Source organism: Gadus chalcogrammus, chromosome 15, assembly GCF_026213295.1.
Source record: "Gadus chalcogrammus isolate NIFS_2021 chromosome 15, NIFS_Gcha_1.0, whole genome shotgun sequence".
Lineage (NCBI taxonomy): Eukaryota > Metazoa > Chordata > Actinopteri > Gadiformes > Gadidae > Gadus > Gadus chalcogrammus.
Genome location: NC_079426.1, coordinates 15,146,434 through 15,173,786, shown reverse-complemented (window position 1 = coordinate 15,173,786; position 27,353 = coordinate 15,146,434). Strand labels below are relative to the sequence as shown.

At 46.2% G+C, this 27,353-nt stretch overlaps 1 protein-coding gene across 3 annotated transcripts in view; it reads left to right on the top strand.

The window, feature by feature from the left end:
* LOC130405126 (inositol polyphosphate-5-phosphatase A-like) overlaps positions 1-27,353 on the top strand; it is a 130,353-nt gene that overhangs the window by 39,557 nt on the left and 63,443 nt on the right. For all 3 annotated transcript variants that reach the window (XM_056610117.1, XM_056610115.1, XM_056610116.1), the window contains exon 4: positions 2,593-2,680. In XM_056610117.1, the coding sequence (XP_056466092.1) occupies positions 2,593-2,680 (88 nt within the window). The remainder of the gene's footprint in view (positions 1-2,592; positions 2,681-27,353) is intronic.

The following is a 27,353-nucleotide window of genomic DNA, read 5'->3' as shown; positions in this document are numbered from 1 at the left end:
AAGCACTAGGGGTGTAACGGTACACAAAAATCTCGGTTCGGTACGTACCTCGGTTTTGAGGTCACGGTTCGGTTCATTTTCGGTACAGTAAGAAATCAAAATTCTAAATATAAATGTGCTTCATAACATGTGCTTCAAGTTGTTCATAACACACTTTTGTGCTTTTTACAGTAGGAACATTAGACAATACAAAGCTAGAATTCTGCTCAAAAATATAAAGATTCTGAAATGTAGAAATAAAAATAAATAACATTGGCTCAGTTTTAAAAAAGTATATATTATCTAATGTGCAACAATGAACAATTGCAACACTAAACAGTTTCAAGTTGTTGCTCAGATTAAATAACATGAATAAGGCTCAGACTGTTTCTTTAAAAACAAATCTTTTCTCAATCTAATGTGCAACAATGAACAATTGCAACACTAAACAGTTTGAAGATTAATTTTTACTCCCCCCCCCCCCCCCAATCTTTAGCCCTGATGACTTTCACTTAATCTTCTTGTTTTTTTGCCAGAAAAATCAGCTTATCCACATTATTTGCAGGATAATAATACCCCAAATTTGAAAGTACATACGATGTACCCTACATGTTACTCTTGTATACCACAATGCAATGCGGTCGTGTTTTTCCAGAGGAGAAGAAGAAGCTGAATAACCGAAAACGAATACATTTAATGATGGAGTCTCCGGCTTTCGTTTAGAAATGTCAACAATTTATTTGGGATTTAACATAGAATTGTAAACATTCAAAATTAATAAAAAAAATACTTGAACAAGGAAATGTAACATTCAACATCAATACAACCTCCAGCTTTCCTCGTGAGTGCCCGGTTTGTTTACATGATGTGGGCGCATCTGTGCGTCACACAAATACCCGGCGCATTTACTGACGCAAATGACGTTTAGAAATGTTCAGCGTAGTGTCCGAATTCTCGTTTGTTCGTTCCCTAAATAGTGCACTATATCATGAACACTATATAGGGAATAGTGAGTGAGTGAATAGGGAACGATTTTGAACACAGCTACGTGTGCGCAACTGTGCATGTGCAGCCGCAGCATGTTCCACACATGCGGTCCTCTACTAAATATGTCCGTATGGAAACTCGTTCGGTACGCCTCCGTACCGAACCGAGCACCCCGAACCGAAACGGTTCAATACACGTGTACCGTTACACCCCTAATAAGCACACAACATCCAGAAAACTCAAAGCTCACATTTCTCAAGTGAATTGGGGGCTTTCTTCAAAGCATATACCTGAAAAATCTTCGAAATTCTGGGGAAATTAAACATTTTTAGTGAAGACGCACTAACGGAAGAAATATAAATATGACAGAATTAATTATGAAGGTAAAAATGGTTAATGAAGAAGTTCCCCTTAATGCCATACTGTGTCTTGGCAGTCCGGTTCTTGGAAATGAATGAGCCGGAATGTTGATTGTTTGTTGAATTTCAGGTGCTGTTCAATGTTGTGTTTCTTAAATGAGTGGCAATGACAGAATGTCATGTTCAGCTTGTTCATGATGTCAATCAGGATTCAAACTCTCAACCTAAGGACCACCAGTACACAGCAGTTCTGTTGAGCATCTGACATTCCTGAACTGCATGAGCCTCATTCACATTGATAAGTACACAACATCAAGAAAACTCCAAGCACACATTTCATAAGAGAATTGAGGGCTTTCTTAAGAGAGTACAGATCTGAAAATGTGCACTGTTAATGGTATCCACCTAATGATAGCCGTATGATAGTTATACAGCAATTATATACAACAAAATGGTCATATAGGCAAAATCAGGTTGAGACTGTGGACGTTTGGCTTTTCTATGAAATTGTGGGAAAATTGTGGGAATTTTGAGTCCAGGTCAATCTAGTAAGGAGAAATAAGGCTAGTTCATATTTTTTTAAATAGCGCCACCTTCGGGTGTAGTACCACAATTTGGGTTCATGGGTAGTGGGGGGGGATTGGTATCCACCTAATAATAGTCGTATGTTTTTTTTTTATACAATAACAAAATGGTCACAAGAAAAATGGGCTAACTGCTCCAACTTTATTGGCCAATATTTCTTAAATGGAACTAAATAAAACAAATTCTGTTCGATGATTTTTGAGAGGCTTGGTCTAAAGATTTTATGTGGCGATTTTGGTGATTTTTCGATTATTTTGTGTAGCCTGTGAATATTTTGATCATGTTTAGCTTTAATATGAAATTGTGGGAAAAGTTAATATTTTAGGGCATAAGGGTTTTATATATGCATCTGATTCTAGAGATTAATATTCTGAAAGAATTTTGAGTCCAGGTCAATCTTGTGAGGAGAAATAAGACTAATTCATGATTTTTCACAATAGCACTAAATTTAGGTTTATGGGTAGGGGGGGTTATTGGTAACCCTACCTGAAAATTTCATGCGTTTTCGATTGACGGTATAGGCTGCAGTATGACTTCTACAGATTTTGGGGGAAAAAAAACATTACAGAAACAATTGGGGACCAAGCAGCTTGGCTGCTCAGACCCCTAATTATGTTGATAATTCATCTTTCGTTGTTGTAGTCTTTATGTGTGTGTGTGTGTGTGTGTTGCCCTTCTCCAGAGAGTTGCTGTCCAGCGATGGCTTGAAGGAGTATAGCAGAGCCCGTGTCTACCTCGATGAGAACTATGAGTCCAAGGAGTTATTCACAGTAAGTACCTCGACAAAGAACAACATCTGAAAAGTACATTGCAAAAGTGTATGGCTTTTAGAATGCTTTTTTCTTTTTAATTCAGAGTACTTATCAGAATATATTGAAGCTTTGCATTTTTAATCGGCATGCAATTACTGACTTTGAAGATAAACTACACTTCATAACTAGTTAAATCTCCCTGAATGCAGAAGTAAGGAGTGACCACAAGGTGGCAGTAGATATTTAGAAATCTTTTTGAATGGTACTGCAGAGAGAAGTGTTTACATTTTCTTCAGCTTCTGTCTTATTTGTCTGGGGAATCAATTGATTAGCCTAACCATTAACAAGAGCTATTTTTCAAATCATATGCTATAAGCATATTTTCTTTCCTCCCCTGATGTTTTATACAATGGACAACATGAGAAACTCTATTTGACATATTATCATATGAGGACATAACGTACTATTTAACAACAGCATGGTAAATCATGATGAACATAAAACACAAACCTGTATGGCATTTGAAACACTGATGCCCTGATATTTCAGCATATGACCACTGGGTGGCGCCATTGTCTTATGATACTAACAATGACGGTATCTCGAGCCAAATACACACACTAGTTTCACGGGTAATTGGAAGGCCGATTTCTGTGCCGGGACATGGCTGTTTAAAGTCAGCAGCAGTGTTCTATATTTCCTCTGTGTAGCTGGGGCTTAAATTGAGACTAATACAGAATTGTCTATTACACACAAACACATACACTGTTCGCCCAGCTTTGTCTTCCCCTCCCTTACGAGTTTATGGCTGTGTTTATTTATTTATTTATTAATGTGTTATTTGAGGGGCTGCCACGGTACGCTGGCCCTCGACAAACGCTCATAAATCACGACATACAGCGAGTTGGCTTCATGCTCTTTTCATAAACATATTACAATTTGCTGCAAAACGACGCGCTCCCTAGCGCACATTATCTCCGTACGGAGGACTGTTTATTTGCCGGTGTTTGTCTATAGATTAACCTTTTTGTTGAATTTCCATTTTTATTATCAAATGGATATTGTGGGGTCCAGGGCTTCTCTATGTAAATGAGGGTGAAGCGTGCGTGGTGGATATTGAAATATCGCACAGTAACAGTAAATATGAATAACACTCCCTCGCCCCCCCCCCCCCCTTTGCTCGCCCGCGCCTGCTATTTAGCACTGATGACATCGCTCGTGTTTGTCTCTGACCCAACTTCGATTCCTTTTTTTTATTTTCAACCCCATCCAAATGTTTGTTGTGTGCGGATGTCAATTTTCAGATAATGTAACGTGGAGGCGACATTTCAGATCCGTGTGTGTGTGTGTGTATGCTTGTGTTGGGGGGGGGGGGGGGGGGGTACGGGGTGAATAAGCTGTGCAAATCGAGAACATCTTGTGGACAAGAGAATAACTATTCAACTTTTTTTTTAATCTAAGTCAAGGCTGAAGGTTTTTAAGATGTTTCAAATTGTTTATTTGTAAGTTGAAACAGGAACGATATAGCTACTATAGTGAATACATAACTTTAGGTACAGCATAGGCAATACAGGTAGCCCAGGTATGTGTCCATTACCAAAACATTTAGTTCATCGATATTCACCTGTGACAGAGAGCAATATGGGAGAATTTATTATGACATTTATCGCGGGACATTATATGATATCAATATGTCTCAAAATATATGCTTATGTATTCAAAACCCAATGGCAGAGAATCTAGATGAGGACCATAATACCAAATGAAACCTCTCATATTGTGATAAATCCAGGCAGTCACATCTTGATTAGATTTGATGACAAAAATGTTTACGTTCATCAGAAGTCAATAATGTATTCACAGCAAAGCAACATGGGAGATTCACTAGCCATCCATATCTACTTAAAGGGATAGTTCAACAGTTGAACTGGAGCGGGGGCCGTGGAGAACGTTTTGTCCATGTTTAAGATGTAGGGATCTCTGGGAAAAAAAAATATTTATACATAATTGAGAACCCAAAGTAGACCTTGCTAACATCCCAGTGCTACATCTTAAACATGGAAATAATGTGGAAAATCAATATGTGTCACTTGAGCATGATAATATGCCTGTCTGAGACTGGTAGTTAAGAAGTGATGGACACATCCACCTCCCCGTGTGTGTGTGTGTGTGTGTGTGTGTGTGTGTGTGTGTGTGTGTGTGTGTGTGTGTGTGTGTGTGTGTGTGTGTGTGTGTGTGTGTGTGTGTGTGTGTGTGTGTGTGTGTGTGTGTGTCTTACAGCCTACTGCTAAGGTATACAGCAGGTAAAATGTCAATGAGAAAGGCCTGCCCTGATAACTCAACTCCCAATCCACTTGTTCCAGCCCATTAATATTTACCACAGACTCGGCCCTGAGGCCACATGCACTATCGCCTGCTCTTATAACCAACTGTCGCACCCACACACACACTCAGACACACACACATTCAGAAACGCAGACATAAGACATGGCAGGTCTGAGAAGAGCACGAAAAGACAAACACAGAGGCACACACACACACAGTGTTTGATTGCTTTCACAACACTGTCAAAGAATGTAATCAAGAGCTTCCTTTTGTTACAGAGACTGACACACACACGCACATCTACACACAAACACACGTACACTCTTTCATCCAACCTCCATGGACCCCAGTTGTTGCGGGGCATTTTAATGAGAAATTAAAGGGTGTGTGTGTGTGTGTGTTTGGGAGGCTGGGTTGAGGGGGGTGGGGGGGAGAGACAGGAGTAAAACATAGGCCACAGGGGTAAATTAGGTCCCTGCAGTATGACAAGACACTGATTCCCCCTTGTAGTATGAGCGCCTCTGTGTGTATTTTGTACAAATGTTACTGTGGTTTGAAAGTTGCCCGTTATGTCGGTGTGCCGAGGCTTGCTCGACCTGCTCTCTAGCCACTTCAGACTGGTGTTTTGTAGAACCCTTACAACATAAGGTTAACGACCCTTTTCTTTAGTGCAGACTGTACATTGAGATGACGTGCAACACACTTTGAAGTTGAGGCCACCGTCCACCGTCGCGGTCATAAAATCAACCAAAAATGCATTATAGATAACAAATCACATTCATGAGTACGTGAACACCACACCCTTATCCCAACACTCTGTGAGGCCCTGGGTTTTTTAATTGAGCTTACTAAACACACCCAGAAGACCATAGGCTCTGAGACGTCTCACCCGAGAAACAAATAGGACAGGGAGGGAGAAGACGAGGGCAAGGATTGTCTGTCAGTCCGTCCGTTGAAGTTGAATTATTAAATGTAATGCCACCAGTGGAACCCATTTTGTTAGCATCACATGGCAGTGAGACGGAGGCAAAGAGATGGAGAGAGACGTTGAGGGTACCTATAGGGGGCTGGGGGCTGGCGGTGTCACCATGAATCAGTCCCGTCAAGTGATCCAATCACCTCTAGTACTGTCCAGTTGAGACCACCTTAATCCACACCGAACACCCGGATTCAGCTTGCCCAAGGGTCTCATCAACACATTGTCCTCGACAATGCATCACTCTGTTTATCCTATAGTTTAATTGCATCTCCTCTTTATTCCCCTTTTTTGATAGCCGCGTTTGTGTTGTGTATGTCTGCTAGGAATGGGACTGAAGGCTACTGTGTAGCGTGAGTGGCCTGCCACAACCTCCACCCAGCCCCCTTTCTCCACAACCTCCACTTCCCAGCAGTGCTGCGGAGAAGTCCTGGGTTAAAATCACAGTCTAGTGAACATGAAGGGGTCCTCCCATATCTCGGTGTGGTGAGAAGCTCTGAGCGAGCCAAGGCTATTGGAACGGAGCCGGTGTCACCTCAGTGGTATCGCCGGACCATCACTCTCCCTGGCCATCACTCAGCACGCACGCACGCGCGTACGTGCACGCATATGCACACACCTCGAAGTCAACTCGCACACGCATGAATCTGCCACCTGCGGTGATTGACGACCAGAGTAGGAGGCAGGCCGTTCAGCCCGTGTGAAATCATTTGGGCTGTAGATGTTTCTAGAATGAATGGAATGTGTATATCGAGGTGAAGAGCTTGATGCAGTTCTGACTGTTATTGTAAGCTCAGCCTATAAACTGGACCCGTGTGTGGAGGTTAGTGGAAGGAAGAGTAAATCAGGTCTTTAGGGTCTGTGTGTTGGAGGGGGGGGGGGCTGCTGGGGGGGGGGGGGGGATGCTGCTGGGGGGTTGGGGGACAACCACAGATAATGATGTGTGTCCAGTGTGTGACTGAAACCACCCTCCCACCCAAAACACACACATACACACATGCATATGCACGACCACACACAGCCACACACAGCCACACACAGCCACACACAGCCACACACACACACGAAAAGGGGGGTGGCAGAGTGAAGGTGAGCCTGTCATATCGATCTTTTTAGCGTTAAAATATGAGCCACTTTACTCTGCTCCTGCGATGTGAAAAATAATAACTTGGACCCAAATTAAAAAATATTGATTGCTTAGGCGTCGACAAGAGCAAATAATAAACACCCTCTGAAGGATTTTACACACACACCCCCCCCTTAACAAACACCTCCCTGCCCTTCCTGCCCTGCCTGCCCTCTCTCTCCTTCTCTCTCCCACTCGCTGTATCCTTCTATTCATCTTATTTTCTGTATCCGGCTATATTCTATCTCTGCATTTCTTTCTCTGTCTATTGACTTTCAATTGCCTTCTTTTCCTCTTTTTCCTCTTTCTCCAGATTAGTATTTCTCTTTCTCTCCATCTCTCTTTATTTCTAAGTCTCCTTTCTATTTCCCTCTCTCTCTCTTCCTGTGGCAGGGTGGTAGGTGACTCGGGGCCAGTAAATACACCCGTCTATTGCCGTGCTTTAGTGCTGTCCATATGTCGGAACATATCGCAGCAATTCACCCGGCCGGCTGTTAAACTGCGGCGGACGCAAATGAACACGGCAGCCATTGTTCCTTGCCCATCTCATCATCCACTCTGCCGCTGATTGATTGGGTCTTGACTCCATAATCTGGCATTAGCTCAGGCTTCGTTCAGGTTAAACATCCACACCCCTGTCCCTGCCCCCTCGTCTCTCCCGAGACACACACATGCACACACACACACACACACGCATATATTGACACACACAGATGCATACACGCGCACACACACACACATGCATGCATACACGCACACATACACACACAACCGCCGTTGCAGCCGGTCATAATTTTTTGCACATCCCAGCTTGACTTTTTTATTTCCCGCCCGTTACAGATGAGCTCACGGGAGGCGGGCATAAAACGGGTGGGAAAACAATTGCCACAAGGTTAATTTTATTGCCTGCTCCATGCATTTGCGAGCAGGCGGGAGGGTGTCCTCTGCCCGGGTCCTGATGAATGGGACGGTGCATGGAATGAAAATGAGAAGGGGGGGGGGATAGGGAAGCTCGCTCCCGCCCCCCAGCCTCCAACCTAAATTGAAATTCTCTGACACGCTCAGAATTGGAATTCTGAAGCAGAGGCGACGTCCCATTTAGTTTGATGATGAAAGCTGTCATGTGTCCTAGTCAATTGCATCCCCCCCCCCCCTCCCACACACAGACAGACACACACAGACACCCCCTCCCTCCCAGACACACACACACACACACACACACACACACACACACACACACACACACACACACACACACACACACACACACCACCACACACACACACTAACACACACACACACACACACACACACACACACAGAGAGAACCCCCCCTCCCCACAGACATCCACACATATCTTACTCAAGGGATTTCATGTCCCACACATCCTAAATGAGGGGTGTCTGATGTGCCGTGGCCGAACTGGGAGAATAAGGTCCTGGTTGTGCCCCAACCCACCGCTAACACGCCTCTTCCTGTCCTTTACTTCCTGTCCTCTCCGTCCCCCCTCCGCCCCAGAGTATCGATTGTGTGAACAAGCAGGGCATCAACTATGTACTTTCTAATGAAGACTCTGTAGATAGTTGATGGAGAGGAAGAGACTGAAGGAGGGATGGAGAGGGAGTATGGGTTAGAGTTTGGGAATACGACAGCGTGCAGAGCTGTGTTTGTGTGTGTGTGTTTGTGTGCACATGACTCCTGTTGACATCAGTGGCTGTGTATCCGGTGGGGGACGTAGTTCTGGCGATATCTCTGCTTCTCCACCCGAAGGCTCCTCCCGTTGAAAGCATGTCAGTGTGGGCTGGCGGCTGGCCCTGGGTGTGGGTGTGCGCTTTGTGTTGTAGTACCGCACTTCAGTGTCCATTGACATCAAGTCCTCTGTCCCCCCCCTCCCGCTCGGCCTCCCGCCACTTCCCCTTTTTATTTGCATATCTCTGTCCGACCCAGGCATTTTACTGGCCATTATATCCCCATTAGCTAATCTCTCAACTTTGATTTCCATAATCCTCTGCCTATTGAGAGTGCTCATGGATCTCGTAGCCCGACCCCCTCCCTCCCCGCTCCCCTCAGTCCAAAGGGGAAAAACAGATAGTCCCCCCCCCCCCCGAACGCGATTCAGACTGCTCTGGATCTCACCGTACATCAACACACACACACACACACACCTCGATAGCTGTGTTTTGCAATTTACCACGTGTAAAGTCTATTCATATACACAATAATGTTAAATATTAACATCCTTTTCCATTATTTCCCAATATCAATTAGATTAAGAAGCACAAACACACAAGAGACACATAGCTTTGACACTCTCCTGGGTGGGTGTGTGTGTGTATGCCGTATGTGCGTGCGGCAGCATTCAGATTAGCGCGGGGTGATGTGTGTGTTTGCGGTGTCAGGGGAGGCGTTGTCAAATGGCCCTGGTGGCGTCTCTTTAAAATACCCTTTATTAACATGAGTGTCCTGGCCCCCCGCTTATCTGTCTATGCAACAGCGCGCGTTAAGAAGCGCAGCATAGCATCATATTTCAGCGGCCATCTCCAGAGCCTCTATCCAAGACAACTGGTGCTGCAGCAACGACGCTTGGCTGCTGTCAAGCTGGCCGAAGTCGGTTCTATGTGGATTGAGATACCGGGCCAGGTTATCTCAACAGTAGATTTGTTTTAAATTTAATATTTCGTCTTCAAAATGTAACCCGAATCGTAGTTCATGGACATTTTAAAATAATAAAAAATATTAATTTGTGTGTGTGTGTGTGTGTGTGTGTGTGTGTTGTGTGTGTGTGTGTGTGTGGTGTGTGTGTGTGTGTGTGTGGTGTGTGTTGTGTGTGTGTTGTGTGTGTGTGTGTGTGTGTGTGTGCGAGGGACAACCTTTTTGGGGTCCAACTAACTCATTGCTGGAGATTAAAAGAATAGGCCAACATCTACAGCTGAGCGGTATGCAATTGGTCTGGATCAGGGCAAGTAGAATATCCCTGGGCTGACGACGACGTCTTCAGGCGATCAAACTCCCTAGAGCCCTGGTCAGCCCCCCCTCCCCCGCAGGCTGGCCCCCCCTCCCCCTCCAAACGAGTGGATAATTAATAAAGGCCCTGATCCACAAACAAGACACCATGATGGATCGCAGCGCTTGGACACCAACCAGCGCGCTAACACCGCTGTTTTCTCTCTCTTGCTCTCTCCACCACCCCCTCCACACTTCTCTTTCTGAGTGTCCATTACCCATCGGAGTCACAATTAGTCATGCATGGCAGCTCCCCTTTTTCTACACACACACACACACACACACACACACACACACACACACACACACACCACACACACACACACACACACACACACACACACACACACACACACACACACACACACACACACAGGTTGCCTCTGCTTTTCAGTGGGGAGGTTGTCTGTCTATTCACTATTGGCAGCTATTTTAATCATTCATGCGGTTGTGATCTTTGAGGACGTTGTGTAAGCAGAGCAAAACCCCAAATTACTTACAGCTGCACAATGTTACTTTTTCACTGCAGCCATCACTTTTACTCCACCGACCCCATCGACTTGGAGGGGAAATTATAAATACACCGTATAAAGTATCTGTGGGTGTTGGGTTCGGTTCTCTAGACACATCTTTAGCGTATCATTTACTCCTGATTAAATGAGCAATGCATTCTTTATTTTAGATGATTTTAAGTAGGCTTGACTAGACGATTTTTGCTTGAAGTCCGTTCTTCTGTTGATTCAATCAATCCGATCCAATAAGGCTTCAATCCTTAACACTAACATACTCGTCTCTGTTCCAAATGGGACAGAAGGCAACCTCCAAAATAGCTGCAGCTCAAGCAGAGGATTCTGGTTAAAATGATTGCTCTGCTAATCCATCCTAGATGCTGCATTACCTTTTTTGCATCAAGTGGGACGAATCAAGCGAGGCCAGGTCCAGGGTAAGCAGTAAGCACGGACTGCCTAGCCACCATCCACACCCCTACACCCCTTTACCCCTATTGCCACATTAATAATCAGCGGGTTATTCATAGTACTAGGTTATTCATAGTACTAGGATAATTTCCTGTATAGCTGCAGGGAATTCGATTGGCTGCCTCTACGCTCTTCGGTACGGTGTAGGCTAGAGAATGGTTGGGAGATTGGTTTGTCCCGCCCCTCTGCTTCCCTCCCTCTCTCCCTCCTGCGTGCTCTCTAAACATGTGGTGGGTAATTGGTGTGCGTGGTCTATTGGTTTGTGAGCGGAGACTACCTTACATGGGGCCCGGGGCGGCGTTCCTAATAGGAGGCAACAATCTGATCATTTCATTTCCTCTGTCTCTCGCGCACACCCACTCACTTCAGGAGAGGAAGTGATCACCCCGACGCACACTCAGGAACACACAAATAAACAGAAACACACACACACACACGCAGGCACACATACACACGCATTAACAATACACACCAAAAGCATTCCTGAAAAATCACACACACATTACCGGACATCCCTAGCAAAACGCCCCGCACCCTGAATTGAATACACACACACACACACACCACACAATACACCCACCCACACACACACACACCACACACCACCACACACACACACACACACACACACACACACACACACACACACACACACACACACACACGGCACTATCCCTGGGCCCTATTTATTTCACCCTAACCATCACAATCTAAATTGCCTTTCAAAAGCACAGCAGATGGGAGACAAAACAGATCTAATTATGCAATTACTGCTGCTCTTCATTCTGCAGTTAAGTGGGCTTTTTCATTGTGTAACTTCTCTTCTGTCACACACAAGCACACGGGCACACGCACGCCTGGACGATACCTTCCACCATTCCCTCAACCCTTTCACTTCTATCGCAGCCCCAAGCTCCTGCAACCCAGCCCCCTCCCCGCAACTTCTCATCTCATTTGGCCGTAATTGGGTTGCCTCGCAGAAATCAAATTTCACCAATTGGGTTATCATCCTCTGGAATTGTAGCAGTACCTCGACTTGCATGAGGAGAGACTTAATCTGCTTTTGTTAAGATCCCTACTCCCTTTACAACACACACACAGACACACACCACACACACACACACCGCGGCAACATTGAATCATGGTAGTTATAGGGTGTACCTGTTACTGTAGACACACTCATAGTATTCCCACCAAACCCTCACTCACCTTACCACCACATACAAAAAAATACACTCGCGCGCAAAAACCCACACACACTTCATCCGCGCCTTCCTCATGTGCAAATAATAGAATGTGATTCGAGCATTAACAGGCTTAATTACTTAAAAATTGTCGTTTTAATTTACACTGATAGAGTATCGATCACCCAGGCAGAGATTAAGGCCCTCGGCGGAGCGGTTGATGTGGAGTTAAACAGGGAGGAGCCCCCGGGGGTCCTCCAGGGGCCTGGCCGGGCCGTCCCGCTGCAGCCAGGAGGGGAATGACATCCTCCCGGCTAATGAACTGGCAGCATGCGCAGACATGAAGCCCGGGCCCCAGCGGGGAAGGGCGAAAATAATGGGGTTTTGGCCGTGTTATTCATTCACTGCCATGTCCCAATCCTCCTGTGGCTCCTCTCCGGGCCCCCTGAAGCCACCGAGGGGCCCCCACCACCCCCACCGCCACTGTTTGCCCACATCCATCCTGAGCTGACCTTTCTCCTAAATATGTGTTAGGTATAGATATGGATATATAGAAATGGAGATGGATATCGCTATAGATGAATAGATATAAGTGGTGTCCTCGAGTTAAGTTTTCAGCCTCTTATCAGTTTTTTCAGGCCAGACCATCGTCCACTGATCACCCAATCATATTGGGTGGTGCTTAATGTATGCTTTTCTTCCGCATGGTTTAAATGCTTCAATTGAGGGCTTCCCGCATCAGTCTATAGTCAAGGCCCAGCGCCTCCTGCTAACGGACCAGTAGATGGACCATCCCAATGTGAAACCACACCATATTTATTAATTAAACACAGAATCAACTTCAAAATCGTACTCATCACCTACAAGGCCCTCACCAGCCTAGCCCCCCCCCCCCCCACCTACCTTGTCCGACCTCCTCCCATCACCACGCCCCTCCTGATTCCTCAGGTCAATCTCTGCCAACCTGTTACAAGTCCACCCGGACCTAAGCGCCGGACTTGGGGGGTAATCGGGCCTTCTCGTTGCTGCCCCCACCCTTTTGGAAATTCACTCCCCTCCACATCAAAGTCTCTCCAACCCTCTCTTCCTTTCAATATGTACTCAACAACTTTTTAGACAAGCCTTCCCCACCTAACTCCCACCTTATTCTTCACGTTTAACCTCTGTTTTCTTTTAATCCTAGTCGGTGTCTTAATATATGTATGTTACATAGTTTGATTAGGGACAATATGTTTAAAGCAGTCTAGAGTACATATTAAACCGCTATATAAATTTAATTTATTATCATTATTAATATCATGCAGACATTAGAAAAATCAAAGATACAATTATCAACCAAACAATATGGTATTGCTGAATACAAAACATAACCCATTTATTACCCCACCCATAAATAAAAAACATGTATGATTCCTCCAAGATGCTGTATTACCCCTCAGGTCACCCCAAATATATGTTTATTTATGCAGACAATTTTTTTATCTATTTATAAATAGATATACACACAACACAAACAAGGAAGGAGCAGAGCGGTGTTTGGGGTGCGAGACAAATACCAGGGATCCATCAGGGTTTAATCCAGCCCCCCCGGCCCCCCCACCCGCTCCTTGGCGTGGAGGACAGTGTCAGTTAGGTGATTGCCCGTCCACGTAAGGGTCAACCAACCTACCGTCGCCGCCATCAAAGAGGCAGACCCTTTCATGGCAGAATTGATCTCCCTGCTCGGACCACATGTCACGTACGACCGGCCAGTATTGGAAGGGGGCGGGGGATCGTTAAAGTTAAACCCAAGCAATTTCCTGGCGGGTTTGAGGGAGAGGCGTGTGTCGGGGTGGGGTAAGTGGTGTGTGGGTGGATTAATTAATTATAGCAGTAGAGACAACCCCTCGACACCTGTCTCCAAGAACCAACTCAAACAAGCACACTTCACACACAAGTGGCTTTAATGACTGCCTCTCCGAGAGCGCGTGTGGTTGTGTGTGTCAGATCTGAATTAAACTTGTGAGCAAACAGGTAGATGATAATGGTGTATTTGCCGTCCAAGACAAAGCTTCTTTATTGTGATTTATTCACACTAAGTCTCTCTCTCTCTCTCTCTCTCTCTCTCTTCTCTCCTCTCTCTCTCTCTCTCTCTCTCTCTCTCTCTCTTCTCTCTCTCTCTCTCTCTCTACTCTCTCTTCTCATCTCTCATCTCCTCTTCTCTACTCTCTCTCTCTCTCTCTCTCTCTCTCTCGGGCCTGTATGTATATTTAACTCTATACCATATGTAGTCAAGACTTGACAGTGCCATTAATATCTATGTTGTTGGCAAATTGATCTGAGGATATAATTGCATTGCAACAACTGATAAAATATGTAAGCTTGGCAGAGGAGAGGAGCGTTACTTTCCCAGCCTGGGAATAGAGCATCATTTGATTGTTCAACATGCAACTTTAGCAAGTTGATGATCTTTGTATTTCCTTTCCTATTGATTTATCATAAAGCCATTTTCCCTTTCATTCACTTTACCTTTGAGATATGTGTAATTTGGACTAAAGAACAATCATGAAAATTGCCAACTTTGCTTATTGGTTGACTAAGATAATAAATGAAGAAGATTTTAATAATTTTTTAATGTCTCAGGGCACACTCACACTAGGCCATCTGTACCGTGCCCAAGTCCGTTTCACACCTGTACCGTGCTCAAATCTAGATCGTTTGGCTAGTGTGAGCACGCCAACCGTACTCAAGTCCACTTCAAATCCTCGGCCTGAGCACACTTCAGAGATGTGCTCAAAGTCAGTAAAGTGTCAACTGTGTTCTCTGAGTGCGCCCTCAGAGTACCCCAGAGAAGGTTTACTTACTCAATAATATGATGATGTGGGCTGAACAAAACATATTTAATAGTTGAATCCTGGAAGTAAATGATTGGAAGTTTTCAATGAATCATGATGTTCCCTATATCTGGATGGGTTTTTAAACTTCACGGGTGAGATGCTGATGCACCATTCCAAAATTGATTGAAGAATAGTAAATGAAGCAAAAGCCAATTGTGCGTGAGAGTATTCATTTGTAGTGATATATTACAGATGTCCGTTTTGTTTTCCTTTATTTAGAATTCCCTCAGTTAGTCTCAGTGTGGTAAACGATGCATTGATTCAGCCTTTTGTCATGCTGATATAGCCTGATACTAGTATCAAGCTATATACTGCATCACCAATCAGACATGTGATGTGATTGATAAACATGATGGATGAATGACAACAGCACAACCTTAACCCTGATCACCCCCCCCCCACACACACAAACACACACACTCTTCACCACCCTCTCCCGTTCTAGTGCTGTCCTCTCTGGGTCGACTTAACATGAGGCCATGCAAAAAAGACCCGCATATTTATATTTTTCCTGAGACTTGCTTTATTCAAACGAGACCTGGCTGTATGGCGGAGGCAGAGAGTGATTGCTTAGTGAGAGGGGCCTTTCGGGGGTCCGTGCTCGCCCTTGAGCAGGTAGACTCCCGCAGCTTTTCAAGACGGGTACAATAGGTCCCGGCGAAGATTGGAAAGGGGACGAAGATGTTTGGGACCAACCTTATCTCATTGCATTACCTCAACTTGATGTTGTGAGGTGGGGAGCCATCTTAACAAACAACCCCCCCCCCCCCCCCCCCCCCCAACTATTTTTACCCCTGTCTTCGGACTGGCATCTCCCCCCATGACGGATATCAGGATGTCTCCAATACCCATAATGGACTTGGCAGGGCCTGATGGGTGGGGGGGGATTGGGGGGAGCGTCTGGGCTTAGGCTACTTGTCTACTTCACCCCCCTTCCTCCATCATCCAATCACCTTATTCTAATGCTCTTTCATTGTTTAGTCAACCGGCTGTCCATTTACATCAACCTGCAGCCACGTAGGCTCCCGGCACAAGCACTTAATAGAATTAGTAGGTATCCCACAGCACATTTTAAACACATAGGGCTACTTACTGACTAGGCACACTCGGTCACTCAACCCCCTTCCCAGGCGCAGGACTCTGCTCTGCATACAAGCCCTCCATCGGAAAGTCCGCTATGGCCTATATCAGGGGTGCCCAACCTTTTTTGACCCAAGATCTACTTTTCAAGTAGCCAACCTCCCGATATCTACCAGCAAACCTACCTTCAAGCGGGGGGGGGGGGGGTGGGGGGGGGGGGGGGGGGATTGTATGTGAACCAACGGACTTCAGTGGGGTTTCATTCCGTCTGCGCACGGAACTTCTCAACGATAATCAATGATCTTCCTCCCACTCAGGGTGAAATGGTAGGTCTTAGCTTTCTTCCCTCAGCCATACAACGCTATAGGAGTGTATAACTACTGTTGACGGCTTTCAACTGCTGTTAACAGCACATGCGCTACCGCGCGTATATGTCCCGCGCAAATTTAATTTCATTAAAAAAAAAACAAAAAAAAAAACATTTTTTTTTTTTTTTCTTCACCCGCGCGATCGACTGGGATCTGTCGGCGATCTACTGGTAGGACCGCGATCGACTGGTTGGGCACCCCTGGCCTATATTGTAGAACACACACGCACCCCGGCACTCGACTTAACCGTTTTGACTGTCACAGCCGGACCTCCCGCTCCCCCCAAAATGACCTTGGGCAATCTAGGCCTCCGAATACCAAAGTCAATTTGGTTTTCATGTTTGTGTTGTGCGCCTCATTTGAGATGTCTCATAAAGCACACTTGGTCCTCTTGTATTTTTTATAAGATTTGTAACGCACTTCATTAAGGCCCTCTGGAGCACATCTGCTGCTTCTCGCTGGAACAGCCCGTCGATTCATAAGGCTCCAAATTCCCGAAACTGATTAGCGGGAATGTTTTGGCTTTCCCTTTAGATGAGCGTATAACTAGACAAACAAAAATGAACATTCACATGTATTAAGATCCACGCGCATGCCCCCCCTCATGACCTCAGATGAAGCGCATTCATTTGCTTTTACCGCTTCCGCGATCGGGAGCCTTCTCTTCTCCTCCCGGTAGAGGCGTTTATGTTACTCTACTGTTTATGATGAACAGTAAATAAGTTCACATTCACATCACACGGCCTAAAATACCTCCAGGGCTTCGTCTCCCTACTATCACATGGAACCCCATAACCATGGATCTGGAAACCTACGGGGGTTGCCAAGCGAATCAAACCACGTACTTGTCCCCCGTCAACCGTTTTCCTGTAAACTATTACCCATAATAATAGTATTCTGCCGCCTGCGGGGAAAGGATGTGCTCAGCCCGGGCACCAATACAGACTTTCCCTTTTGGTTCCGGCCCCCCCCCCCCCAGGCCAATTGATTTTTGTCTGGAAAATTAATACAGTCTCTGTTAAGGTTCTGGGGGTCAGAGGCAGAGCGCATCCCGGCAGATGAGGGGCGGGACCGACAAACTGAGAGCGCCTAGCGGCGTGCCGCCAGCGTCCCATGAGCGCTCCTGATGAAACAGGCGGCCGGAGTTCATCCAAGGGCGGCCCGGCTTTTATGATGCATTGCCTCTTGCGTCGGCGTTGAGCGCACGCCCAAAAATACATCCCTTTATGATTGTTGTGGTAACCGGGGAGGTCAGGATGCAAAATGGTAATATAGAAACAGATATACTTATGGAGTGCGCCACAGTTGGTGGACGCACTGCGTGTCCTTGTTGCGTGCGGCGCGAGTTGGCTCGAGGTTACCCATTGATTAATTTCAAGGAGGCTTTTTATTTTTTTTATTTCCACCACTCAAGAGTTGAGTCTTAAATCTTTTGTCGTGGATATAAGAGAAGAAAAAAAGAGTGAGGTAGAATTCACAGTATCTTCCAATTCTCCCCCATCCTTCATCTCATAAGCGCGGGGGGACAAAATTGTAAGATCAATTGCAGAAGTCAACTTGATGGCTCCGTTTGACCCTCACGATGACCGACCGGGACACTTACTTAAGGTAGGGAGCCACGCATGACCATGTTTGGGTGAGGAATCATGCCCTAGTGGGGAGTGATCTCACACAAAGGGTGCCCCAGTCAGTGGGGTTTAATGCACAAGGTTAGCCACAATAGGGTCCTGTGTGCACGACTCTTTAGCTAATTATGCCCTCGTTAAGGATCCCTCTTATTAGATTCGATGTTACGCTCTTTTAGTTAGATTCAGGCTTTTAATATGGACTGCCTAATTACATTGCTGTGTGCATGACGGGAAAGAAAATGATTTTCAAAGCACTCCACGTCGTCCTGGAAATGAGGGGCTTCACAGATGGCCAGTGATGTTTGCGCTCAATGTTTTAATCCAGTTCAGGGAGGATCACGCATTCATGTTTATGTTGATAACATTTGGACAAACTATGTGGGCGGATTCAATAAATAGCAGGCAATCTTCAGTTGGCTCGGAGAATAATGACATGCTTTAATGACTGGACTTCACCGACTGCTGCAACATCAAAAGGCCGCACTGTATAATCACAGTACGCCTTTCACACACACACCGCGAGACCCGATGGCGTGCGATGCCGTGCCACCTGGTCACCCGTTGGGCCCTGGGTCGTCCCAAGAGGACCTTTTGAAGGGAGACGAGGGCCCCGTCTAAATCCCCTCCTTTCCTTTCATGCCCCCTTTCTCTCTCTGGGTGTTGTACTCATGGACGGTACAGACATGGTCTACTGCCACCTTGCCCCTGGCACAAGACTCCTTCTCAGGCCCTGTTTAGCCGGCCGTTTAGAGGGGCCCTCGCTCAGGGGCCTCCTGTGGACTGAACGGAGAGAGAAAAGGAAACATCTGCGGGAGAAAAATCTTTTTCTTTTAATTTATTATTATAATAATGCACAGTCGGGGAGGGGGGGCGTGTATGACATAATTTCTGGTTATCTAAGAAACCGAGGAACTGAATTTACATTTGCTTTTCACGCGGCACCCATGTGCTCTCGGGTTCGATGCACTGAAGTATAACTAAGCTAGCATGGAGAATATCCAGCCATTTAAATGAAGCCTCTGGGATTTTTACATAACACATCATCGGCGAGCATTGGTTTTTACATAAAGACAAAGAGGGCCACAAAGAGGCACCGGACGAGGGTCTAAGCCTGAGACGAGCCACTGCGTGTTTTTTTTTGTACTTCTCTAAAGCTTCACGCTCCTGTGGTCACTGTTGTGGTTCTGAGAGCCTGGGCTCAAACCCAGACGAGAACATAGAGAGAAAGCAGCTTATTTCCTTTTTCTTTTCTTTTTTTCTTTTACATCGTGCAGAAAAAATATAGTTTTAGTCGGTGCAACCTTGGATTGGAAGCCGTTCTTTATGCACACTCGACCCTCTTGTCTGCCCTCTCCGTCTGTCGGACCGGTCCGCCGGTCTCCGGGCCCCGGGCAGATGCGCATTGATAGCCCCTGTGATGTTGGCCCTTATGGATGTTTCATGAGATTGCCCATGATCTAGAAGATGTCGCCCCCATTTGGGAAGAGTTGTGTTGTGTGCTAAGGGTGGAGGAAGGCTCTCTTGATGCAGAGAAATTAGGAACATCCTGATAAATGTCTCCCGCGAGTGACAAACTGATTCAGCGAAGATGCTGCAAGCCGGTATATTTCATGGCGGGTCGCGGCAATAGAGCTGTATCTCATTGGGCCATCCAAGGCTGCCACTTTGTCATTACAAGGCTGCATAAGCCGGCCGATGGCAGCGTGGGACAGGGACAGAACAGCTGTCTCGGGCCCCATGCTGTGACTGATGACACTCTGCAGACATTGCAGCTCTGACAGCAATCCCGGCATCCTTAAAGCTCGCTCAATGCCCGTAATTTGGATATGGAGAGTTGCTTATGTCATTGCTGGCAAGCTGATTTGTCATTGTCTGTGTGTGTGTTTGTGCTTGTGCGTGTGTGTGGTCGGTCATTTCATGCTTTAAAATATCAAAAATTTTAAGCAAGTTATTATGAAATGACATTAAAGGCAATCACCATAATTGCAACACCACTTAATCCTTAATGTCGGACTTCCTTCCTCTCCCAGCCTTAATTCAACCACAGCAATCACTCATAGCTCCAGTTTACCCATATGATCCTAATTCAATCTCTGCCATCACAAATGAGGGCACACGGATAGGCCCAATATTAAATCAGATATTAATATGTATTGATGAACAGTCCATGACAACATTAGCGGCCTCTCCAGCACGCAGCTGGGGCAGGGGGGGCTGGGGGGAGAGAGGAGGAAATCAATGACCTGAAAGACTAGTCATTTGCATGGGCCTCTTTCTCTAATGGGAATACTTTCTACATAAAGGGATTTACAAGTTGAAATATTCTTTTGGATTATTGGACATCCATAGCCAAATATGATTTACATTAATGAGCCTAAGTATATTAAACCCATTTTATCTCCCCGCATCCAAAACAATTGAATAATGTCCCGGGGAGAACTGCACTGGGCCGGACGAGCGATGGAGGGGGTAATGCTGCTTTAATTGCAAATGGACAACCTCGATTGTTCGGACTTTGATTTTTTTTGTTCCCTTTTTGGGCAGCAATCTAATAAGGGAACTATTCATCATCTTCATATCCCCTTTCAAAACGATGATCTCATTAAGCCTTATGCGACGTTGTTATCTGAAGAAAGACACTATTCACCGGCTTGACTTCCCTCATCGGCAGTTCATTTGAAAATGGCTTTTGAAAGATTATATTTCACAGCAAAGAAAGGGGGTAAAAATGGCTTTCAGGCCGTATTCCCGGTGTCTGTTCCAATTACCGATAAAGAGGTTGCCCTTGCTATAGTGCAAAGCCAATTCCTCTTAGTTTTTCCTCCAAAGCATTGTCCGAGGTACCATACCGGACTGTTTTTCATTGGATTAGGATCGCATCCTTCTAAGGTGCTCGCTGTGTTGAGGCCGTTATTAGATTGCCAGCGTGTCCCCCGTTGACCCTATAAACTTCACATTCCTGTTGGTCTCCTCGGACACATACGAACATCATGGGATCACCTGAGCCTGACATTGTGTTCTGGTAACCTGCATATCACACTGACCTCACACACATCCCAGACATCTCTCCCCCTAACCGGCTTAGGCCTCTGTCACATACGCTGATCAGCTGTCACGGGCCAACAAAGCCTGGACTAATTCTATACGTTCAGTTGAAAGATTTGATTCGTCAAAAGTCAACTGAGCCCAACTCAGAAAAATGTGTTGACATTTAATAATAGTAAATATTGTCATATTTAATCGTTTTGGTATTTTGGGAAGAACCACAAAGGCAATTATATCTCGTAGCCAATGTATATATCAAATGACAATATCCAGTAAAAGTCGATTCATGTATCTATCCAGCTGTCAATGCACGAAATTCCGACATGCCAAAACACATTTGTGGTTATTAAGAATATATTGTATTTATGTATGTGATATATTACTACCTTATTCAAGTTGTTTAAAACAATGTTTTATTTAAGTGCTTTATTTTCACGTTTTAGGCTTTTTTATTGCCTTTTTAACAATCTGTCTGATATATTTTATTTTTTAAATGTTCCAATGTGAAGGGAAATGTGGCACATAAACAGAGCTGGCTATGCTCTGGCTTGTGTGGCCTTGTCCGCCTGGAATTTTAACAGCTGTTTCAGCTGAAAAAACCTTTTAGGTAACTGGATATCATCCTCTGATGAACCTTTTACGTTGTTGGGCAGAGTTAATCATGGCAAACAACGAGTTATACGTCCTCAAAATGCCTAATCTATCTCTTTTACGAGGCCCAATTTCATTTGCTTTAGCCACAGGTTTTGCTCAAAGTGTACTGGTGGACCGAGGGGACATTTAGTTAAACCTCACTCTGGGGTCAGCAACAGTACACAGCCCCCACAGGTGTAATCCCATTTATTTTGATCCCCTGTTCTTTACGCCCTCGTTAAAACCTGCTGTGGCAGCCACCTTGCGGTGGTAAATATGCAGCTACAATAAAGCTACAATATATAAGCTACATGAACGTTAATCTTTTCCTTTTATTGAACACACTGCCGCCTTACGCTCATGTACCCAACAGAATCCACAAGGCTAACCTTTTAGTGCCTAGACTAGTGGGACGTACCCTTTTTTAAGCCGAGGACGACGCAACGCTTCCGTCGAAATGCTAAACGCTCCCGGTTCCAGAATAGAACTCAACATTCCGTATTTCATTGGAACACGTCCGGTTTAACGGCCCTCCTCTGGGAGAATACGAGAACAGGGCTGGGCAGGAGCTATAGAATGGGATATCAGTTATCTTTATCTTTACTAAGTATTATGCCTAAGGAACCAATCAAGTGGTCGACGGCCATAAAAGAGCAGCCCTTTTTTAAATAGCCTACTTTAAAAATCTGAGTCATGTCATGGACGCGTGTTCACTTTCCCCCCTTTTTCCTCTTTTCTTTCTCTTTTTTTTGGGCTGAATGTCATTGCGGTGATGGTTTTATTGCTTTAGACCCCGTCCAGCGGGCAGGTCGGAGGAGCCACGGCACGACTGATGAGCGTGGCAGGAAATTGGCAGATGGAAGCATCCATTTCACCGCTAATTAGGGGATCCAGGGGCCTGCCGACTGACAGGGTTCAGCCGGGCAATGTAGTGCCTGCCAGCTCCCATCCCCTGCGCTTTATAAAATGCTCTTTAATTCGCCGGCACAATATCATTAACTTTGTAAGTGGATGAACACAATGGACAAGCAATTTAATTAACTTCTTGCATTGAATGTTTGAGGGGAGACTAAATGAAATTAATGCACAATATTTCCCAGGGATGCGGCCAACCTTGGGAGAGGGTTGGGATTGTTGGCAGGTCAGGCGCTGCCCTGAGTTTGGCCAATTACGCTTTGTTTAGGCCCATCCGTAAGATTCTCCTCAAAAAGAAAATAAAATCTGTGGTTACGGGATCAATCACAAGCACATGTCACTTTGCATTCAGGGAGGGATTTTAAGAATAATATCAAGAGGAAAGCAGGTCAGCGTCTGTCTGAAAAACCCAAGAGGGGCTAAGCACACACCATACCAGATGCGTACTACATGGTGCTTTTACATCAGATAAAGGATGAACAGAGATTCTGTTTCTGACTTCCAATTTTACATACAGATGAAAGGGCTTTCTCCTTTTTGCTGTCATTCTCTTCATTCATTCTCGTCACACTCAAACAAGGAGAAGTCTACTCCTCCGTCACATTTTATCTAAATCTATTCCTCTCAGTCTTGGCCCCAATCATCCTGAGATTGAGCCGTGCCAGGATAGGGCAGTTTAAAATGAAGACTGGTGCCTTCAATCATTGGATTGAACAGGGGAGTATTTGTGGGATGGCTGGCTGCAGGACATATTGGAGGTGGTTATGGAGCTCATCCCTAGATCCTAATCATCGCTTGATAAACCGGGTGAATTGCGATCCAATCCCTTCCCGTTAACATTTTCCTCATTGGATGATTATTTTCCGTGTACGCAAGTGGTGGAGGAACGTCATCCTTTGACACCTCCATGGACGTCTCCCTGTCCCGTCCAAGCCCAGTGGTCCGGCCTCCCCTCCCCCAACCTCACCCTTCACTTTGCGGGCAGACAAGGAGTCCTTCAGGGGCATGACGGATGGCTCCCCAACACCACCGGCCGCTTTCAAATCACAGGAAGTGACAGAAGAAGTTTTAATGAGAGTTTTGTTTGTGTGTCCAGTCAGGCCTTCCAGCCAGCCGATGAATAATAGACACTGTGGCTCAATACGCTGAATACTCAATCAATGGCACTGGGAGAGGGCCTTGGCAAACATGTATGGTGGGCCAGGCGGGGGGGGGGGGGGGGGAGAGAGGGAGAAGGCGGAGGCGCTGCGGTCCCTCTATCTCCGGGCTGAAGCGGTAAAAACAGAAGGTCCGTCTCTATTGACAGGAGTTTCTTGTCTTTTGGCGACAGTGTTTTTCCTCGGGGTTGCTGGGAAGTGGGGTGCCGAGTGGGTGGGGGAGCGCAGGGTTACAAACAGGCTGTTTGTGTGCAGTATGGGACTTCTGTGAGGAAGTCCCCGTCCGTTTCTGAACATCGAGGGCGCCTAGTCCTCACGAAGGGCGAGGTAGCAGACGGGCCAGACGGCGAATTAGAAATTGAATGGCTCGCTACTTTTATTTTTTTTCTTACCTCCTGTCTGGTGTCCACGGTTGATGCTTCTTTTCCCCGCGCCGTGATTGATCCGCTTTTGAACCGTCTGAATTAACATTTGGGGTTTAGAGTGTGTTTAGAGGCTGGAGATATGAATACACAGCCTTATGTGGTGGCTAATGGGCATATTATTGTGGCCATTAGTCAGAGCCTTGTCCCGATCGGCGCTCCCTAAGCCGTAGTGACACCCCATGTGTTCCTGATGTATGGAGACACCGTGCTTCCATGACAGCATATCTGATTGACCTTTTAGAAAAGACTCTTTGTGTGTGAGTGTGTGTGTGTGCGTGTGCGTGTCTCAGTGTTGGTGTTTCGCCCTCACACACACATGCACACGTTCTTTGTGTTGGCTCACATGTGATTTAACAGATGAGGACACCCTAGGGATTTCGGCGATGCAATGAGTTCTAGACGGGTGGAAGAGGCAGCCCAGGGAACGGTGTGTGTGTTGGTGTGGGGGTGGGTGGGGGTGTGTTTTAAGGACAAAATGCCAGTGAAGCCCAAAATATCTCTAGCGACCCTTCTCTCTATATCGGGATAACTTGAAATAAATTAAAAGAAAGGAACCACACAAAACATACAAAAAGGCTATGCCCATAAATACATGCTGCAGAGCAACATGGCTACAGGTTCGGTGCCTTGGGTGGATGCCGTTGTGTTGCCCACACATTCAGTAGAACAGGAGTACGGCGCAGTACTACAAACTGTCCCGATGCACTTTGCGGACGGCATTAAGCCTTGCCCTCCTAAGTTGTTACGTGACACACTGATGGCTGCGGGGTGCGGACATGTCAGCCCTCCCGGGATTGCCCCCCCCCCCCACCAACCCCCCCCCCCCCCCCCCCCCTCTCATCTCCCGCACTGATTGGAGGTGAGACCTTGCGGCAAAATTATTACTTTTATGTTTGCTCTATGGCTCATTTTTCACACTAAACGTACGAAATCCATTCAAAGGTCAGCGGTTCCTCGCTCCGCGTCCCGCGGTGGTGACTGGCGGCGGCAGCCCCCCCCTGTATCGACACGGTGCTCAGCGGGAGCGCGGCTCGTGGGCGATGCACTGCCGCCATACTGCACTCTTCTCTATCTGCCGGCAGACACAGTCTATTGGGACTTGTTCAGCCCCCCCGTCTGCTGGGGCTTTCGGAAATGTCAATTGTGCGCGTGCACCGCTTGGGTGGAGGATCCGCACGTGCACACAGACAGACAGACGTGCGCACACGCACGCACGCACGCACGCGCACACACACGCACACTAAGACGCACAAACACACACACTAAGACGCGCACACACACATACTATGACGGACACACACATACTATGACGCCGACACATACTAAGACACACACAAACACGCACGCACAAAGGACACACGCACACAGGACCCATGGAGGAGATCTCCCGGTGCTGGTGTGGTGTGCCCTTATCCGGGAGCGGCTCGGCCCAACAGGACCTGCGATCGGAGACGGCACCGGCGGAACAAGCCCTAAAGGCGTAGCTTTTATGGGGCGGTTATTGTCTTTCTGTCTACGATTATGGCGATCACTCACTTCCCCTCTCGCGTCCCGGGCCCCGGGGCGCGGCGGGGCTTCGGAGGGGGCCCGCTCGGCCGCGCTTAATAGACTGACTTTTTACTAATGGAAAATTAAGTAGCGGCCATGGCAGAGGGCTTTATAAATATGTAAAATATACTTTTAATTATTTCAAGTGAATCGGGCAGCTAATCAATAAAGCGGGACGTGACAAACATACGCCTGACACGGGCCATTGTAAAGCCACCGGCGGGGAGATAAGCGCAGGCTGTCAGCGCAGCGCCAACCTAATGAATATTTTTCTGGCTGTCATGCGCCGAGACAAATGGATTAATTGCGCCCGCTAATATAATAGATTCTTCATGAAGAGTGTGCCGGGGGATTGGGGGGGGTGGCCGGGGATCTGGAAGGGGGGTTGGGCCCAGGATAGAGGTGTGTGTGTGGGGGGGGGAGGGGACCGGTAGAACAGGAGTAGGGAACACGGCCGGTCACTGCTGGGTTTTGAACCCTGGCTCCAGATAAATATTTATTAGGGTGGAGGGGTTAAGTAGATTTCTTGCGATTACACAAATGGCCACTTAGGCGTGGCTGTTTATCATTTATTTGAAAGCTGATTAATGATCATTTGTTAGAAGTCATATTAGTTTTTCTTTTGGCAGTCTCTGCAACAGTGCCTTTGGCCTTTTGGATAAATCAACATCTGCAGTGCCAGATGTAATTTAGATCCATTATTTGGAAGTTGCAGATGATCTTGATGCTTGAAAGGCCAATGCAGAGTTAATTTGAGTTGATTTGTTTTTTTAAAAGATGAATGCCAACATATGCGTAGGAGCATTTTTTCAGAAAGATCACATTTGTGTGTTGGAGCTTATTCAGAAAGCTAACATCAATGTGGTGGAGCTCAAAGTACGGGGTAAGACGTTTGAGTCAAAGTCCCATAAGAGCCAGCATCATTTTAATGTTCAGGGAAATAATTGAGGTGTGTGAGTTTGCCGTCAAACGCAAGGGAGATGAATGGGGCATCATTTCTTCTATTTAACTTGCTGTCATTTGCTGTAATTTAAATGTATCCCATCCTCTGCGTGTACTCAGTAAATCAAATGCATAGGGCTCATTTTAATATCAACGGAGAGAGACAAATCGAACAGATCTTCACCCTTAACCTGTGTGTGTGTGTGTGTGTGTGTGTGTGTGTGTGTGTGTGTGTGTGTGTGTGTGTGTGTGTGTGTGTGTGTGTGTGTGTGTGTGTGTGTGTGTGTGTGTGTGTGTGTGTGTGTGTGTGTGTCACTATCTGCCTTTGACGGATTAAGGTGAAAAAGAACATAAAGCCAAGACAAGTAAAAACAAATAAGCGGGATGTGGTGGTGATAAAGAGGGGGACGATGAAGAGGACGTCGGGGGGCTGGGGGGGGGCTGTTTCCCGGCTGCTCTCCTGTCCCAGCTGGGCTTACTGA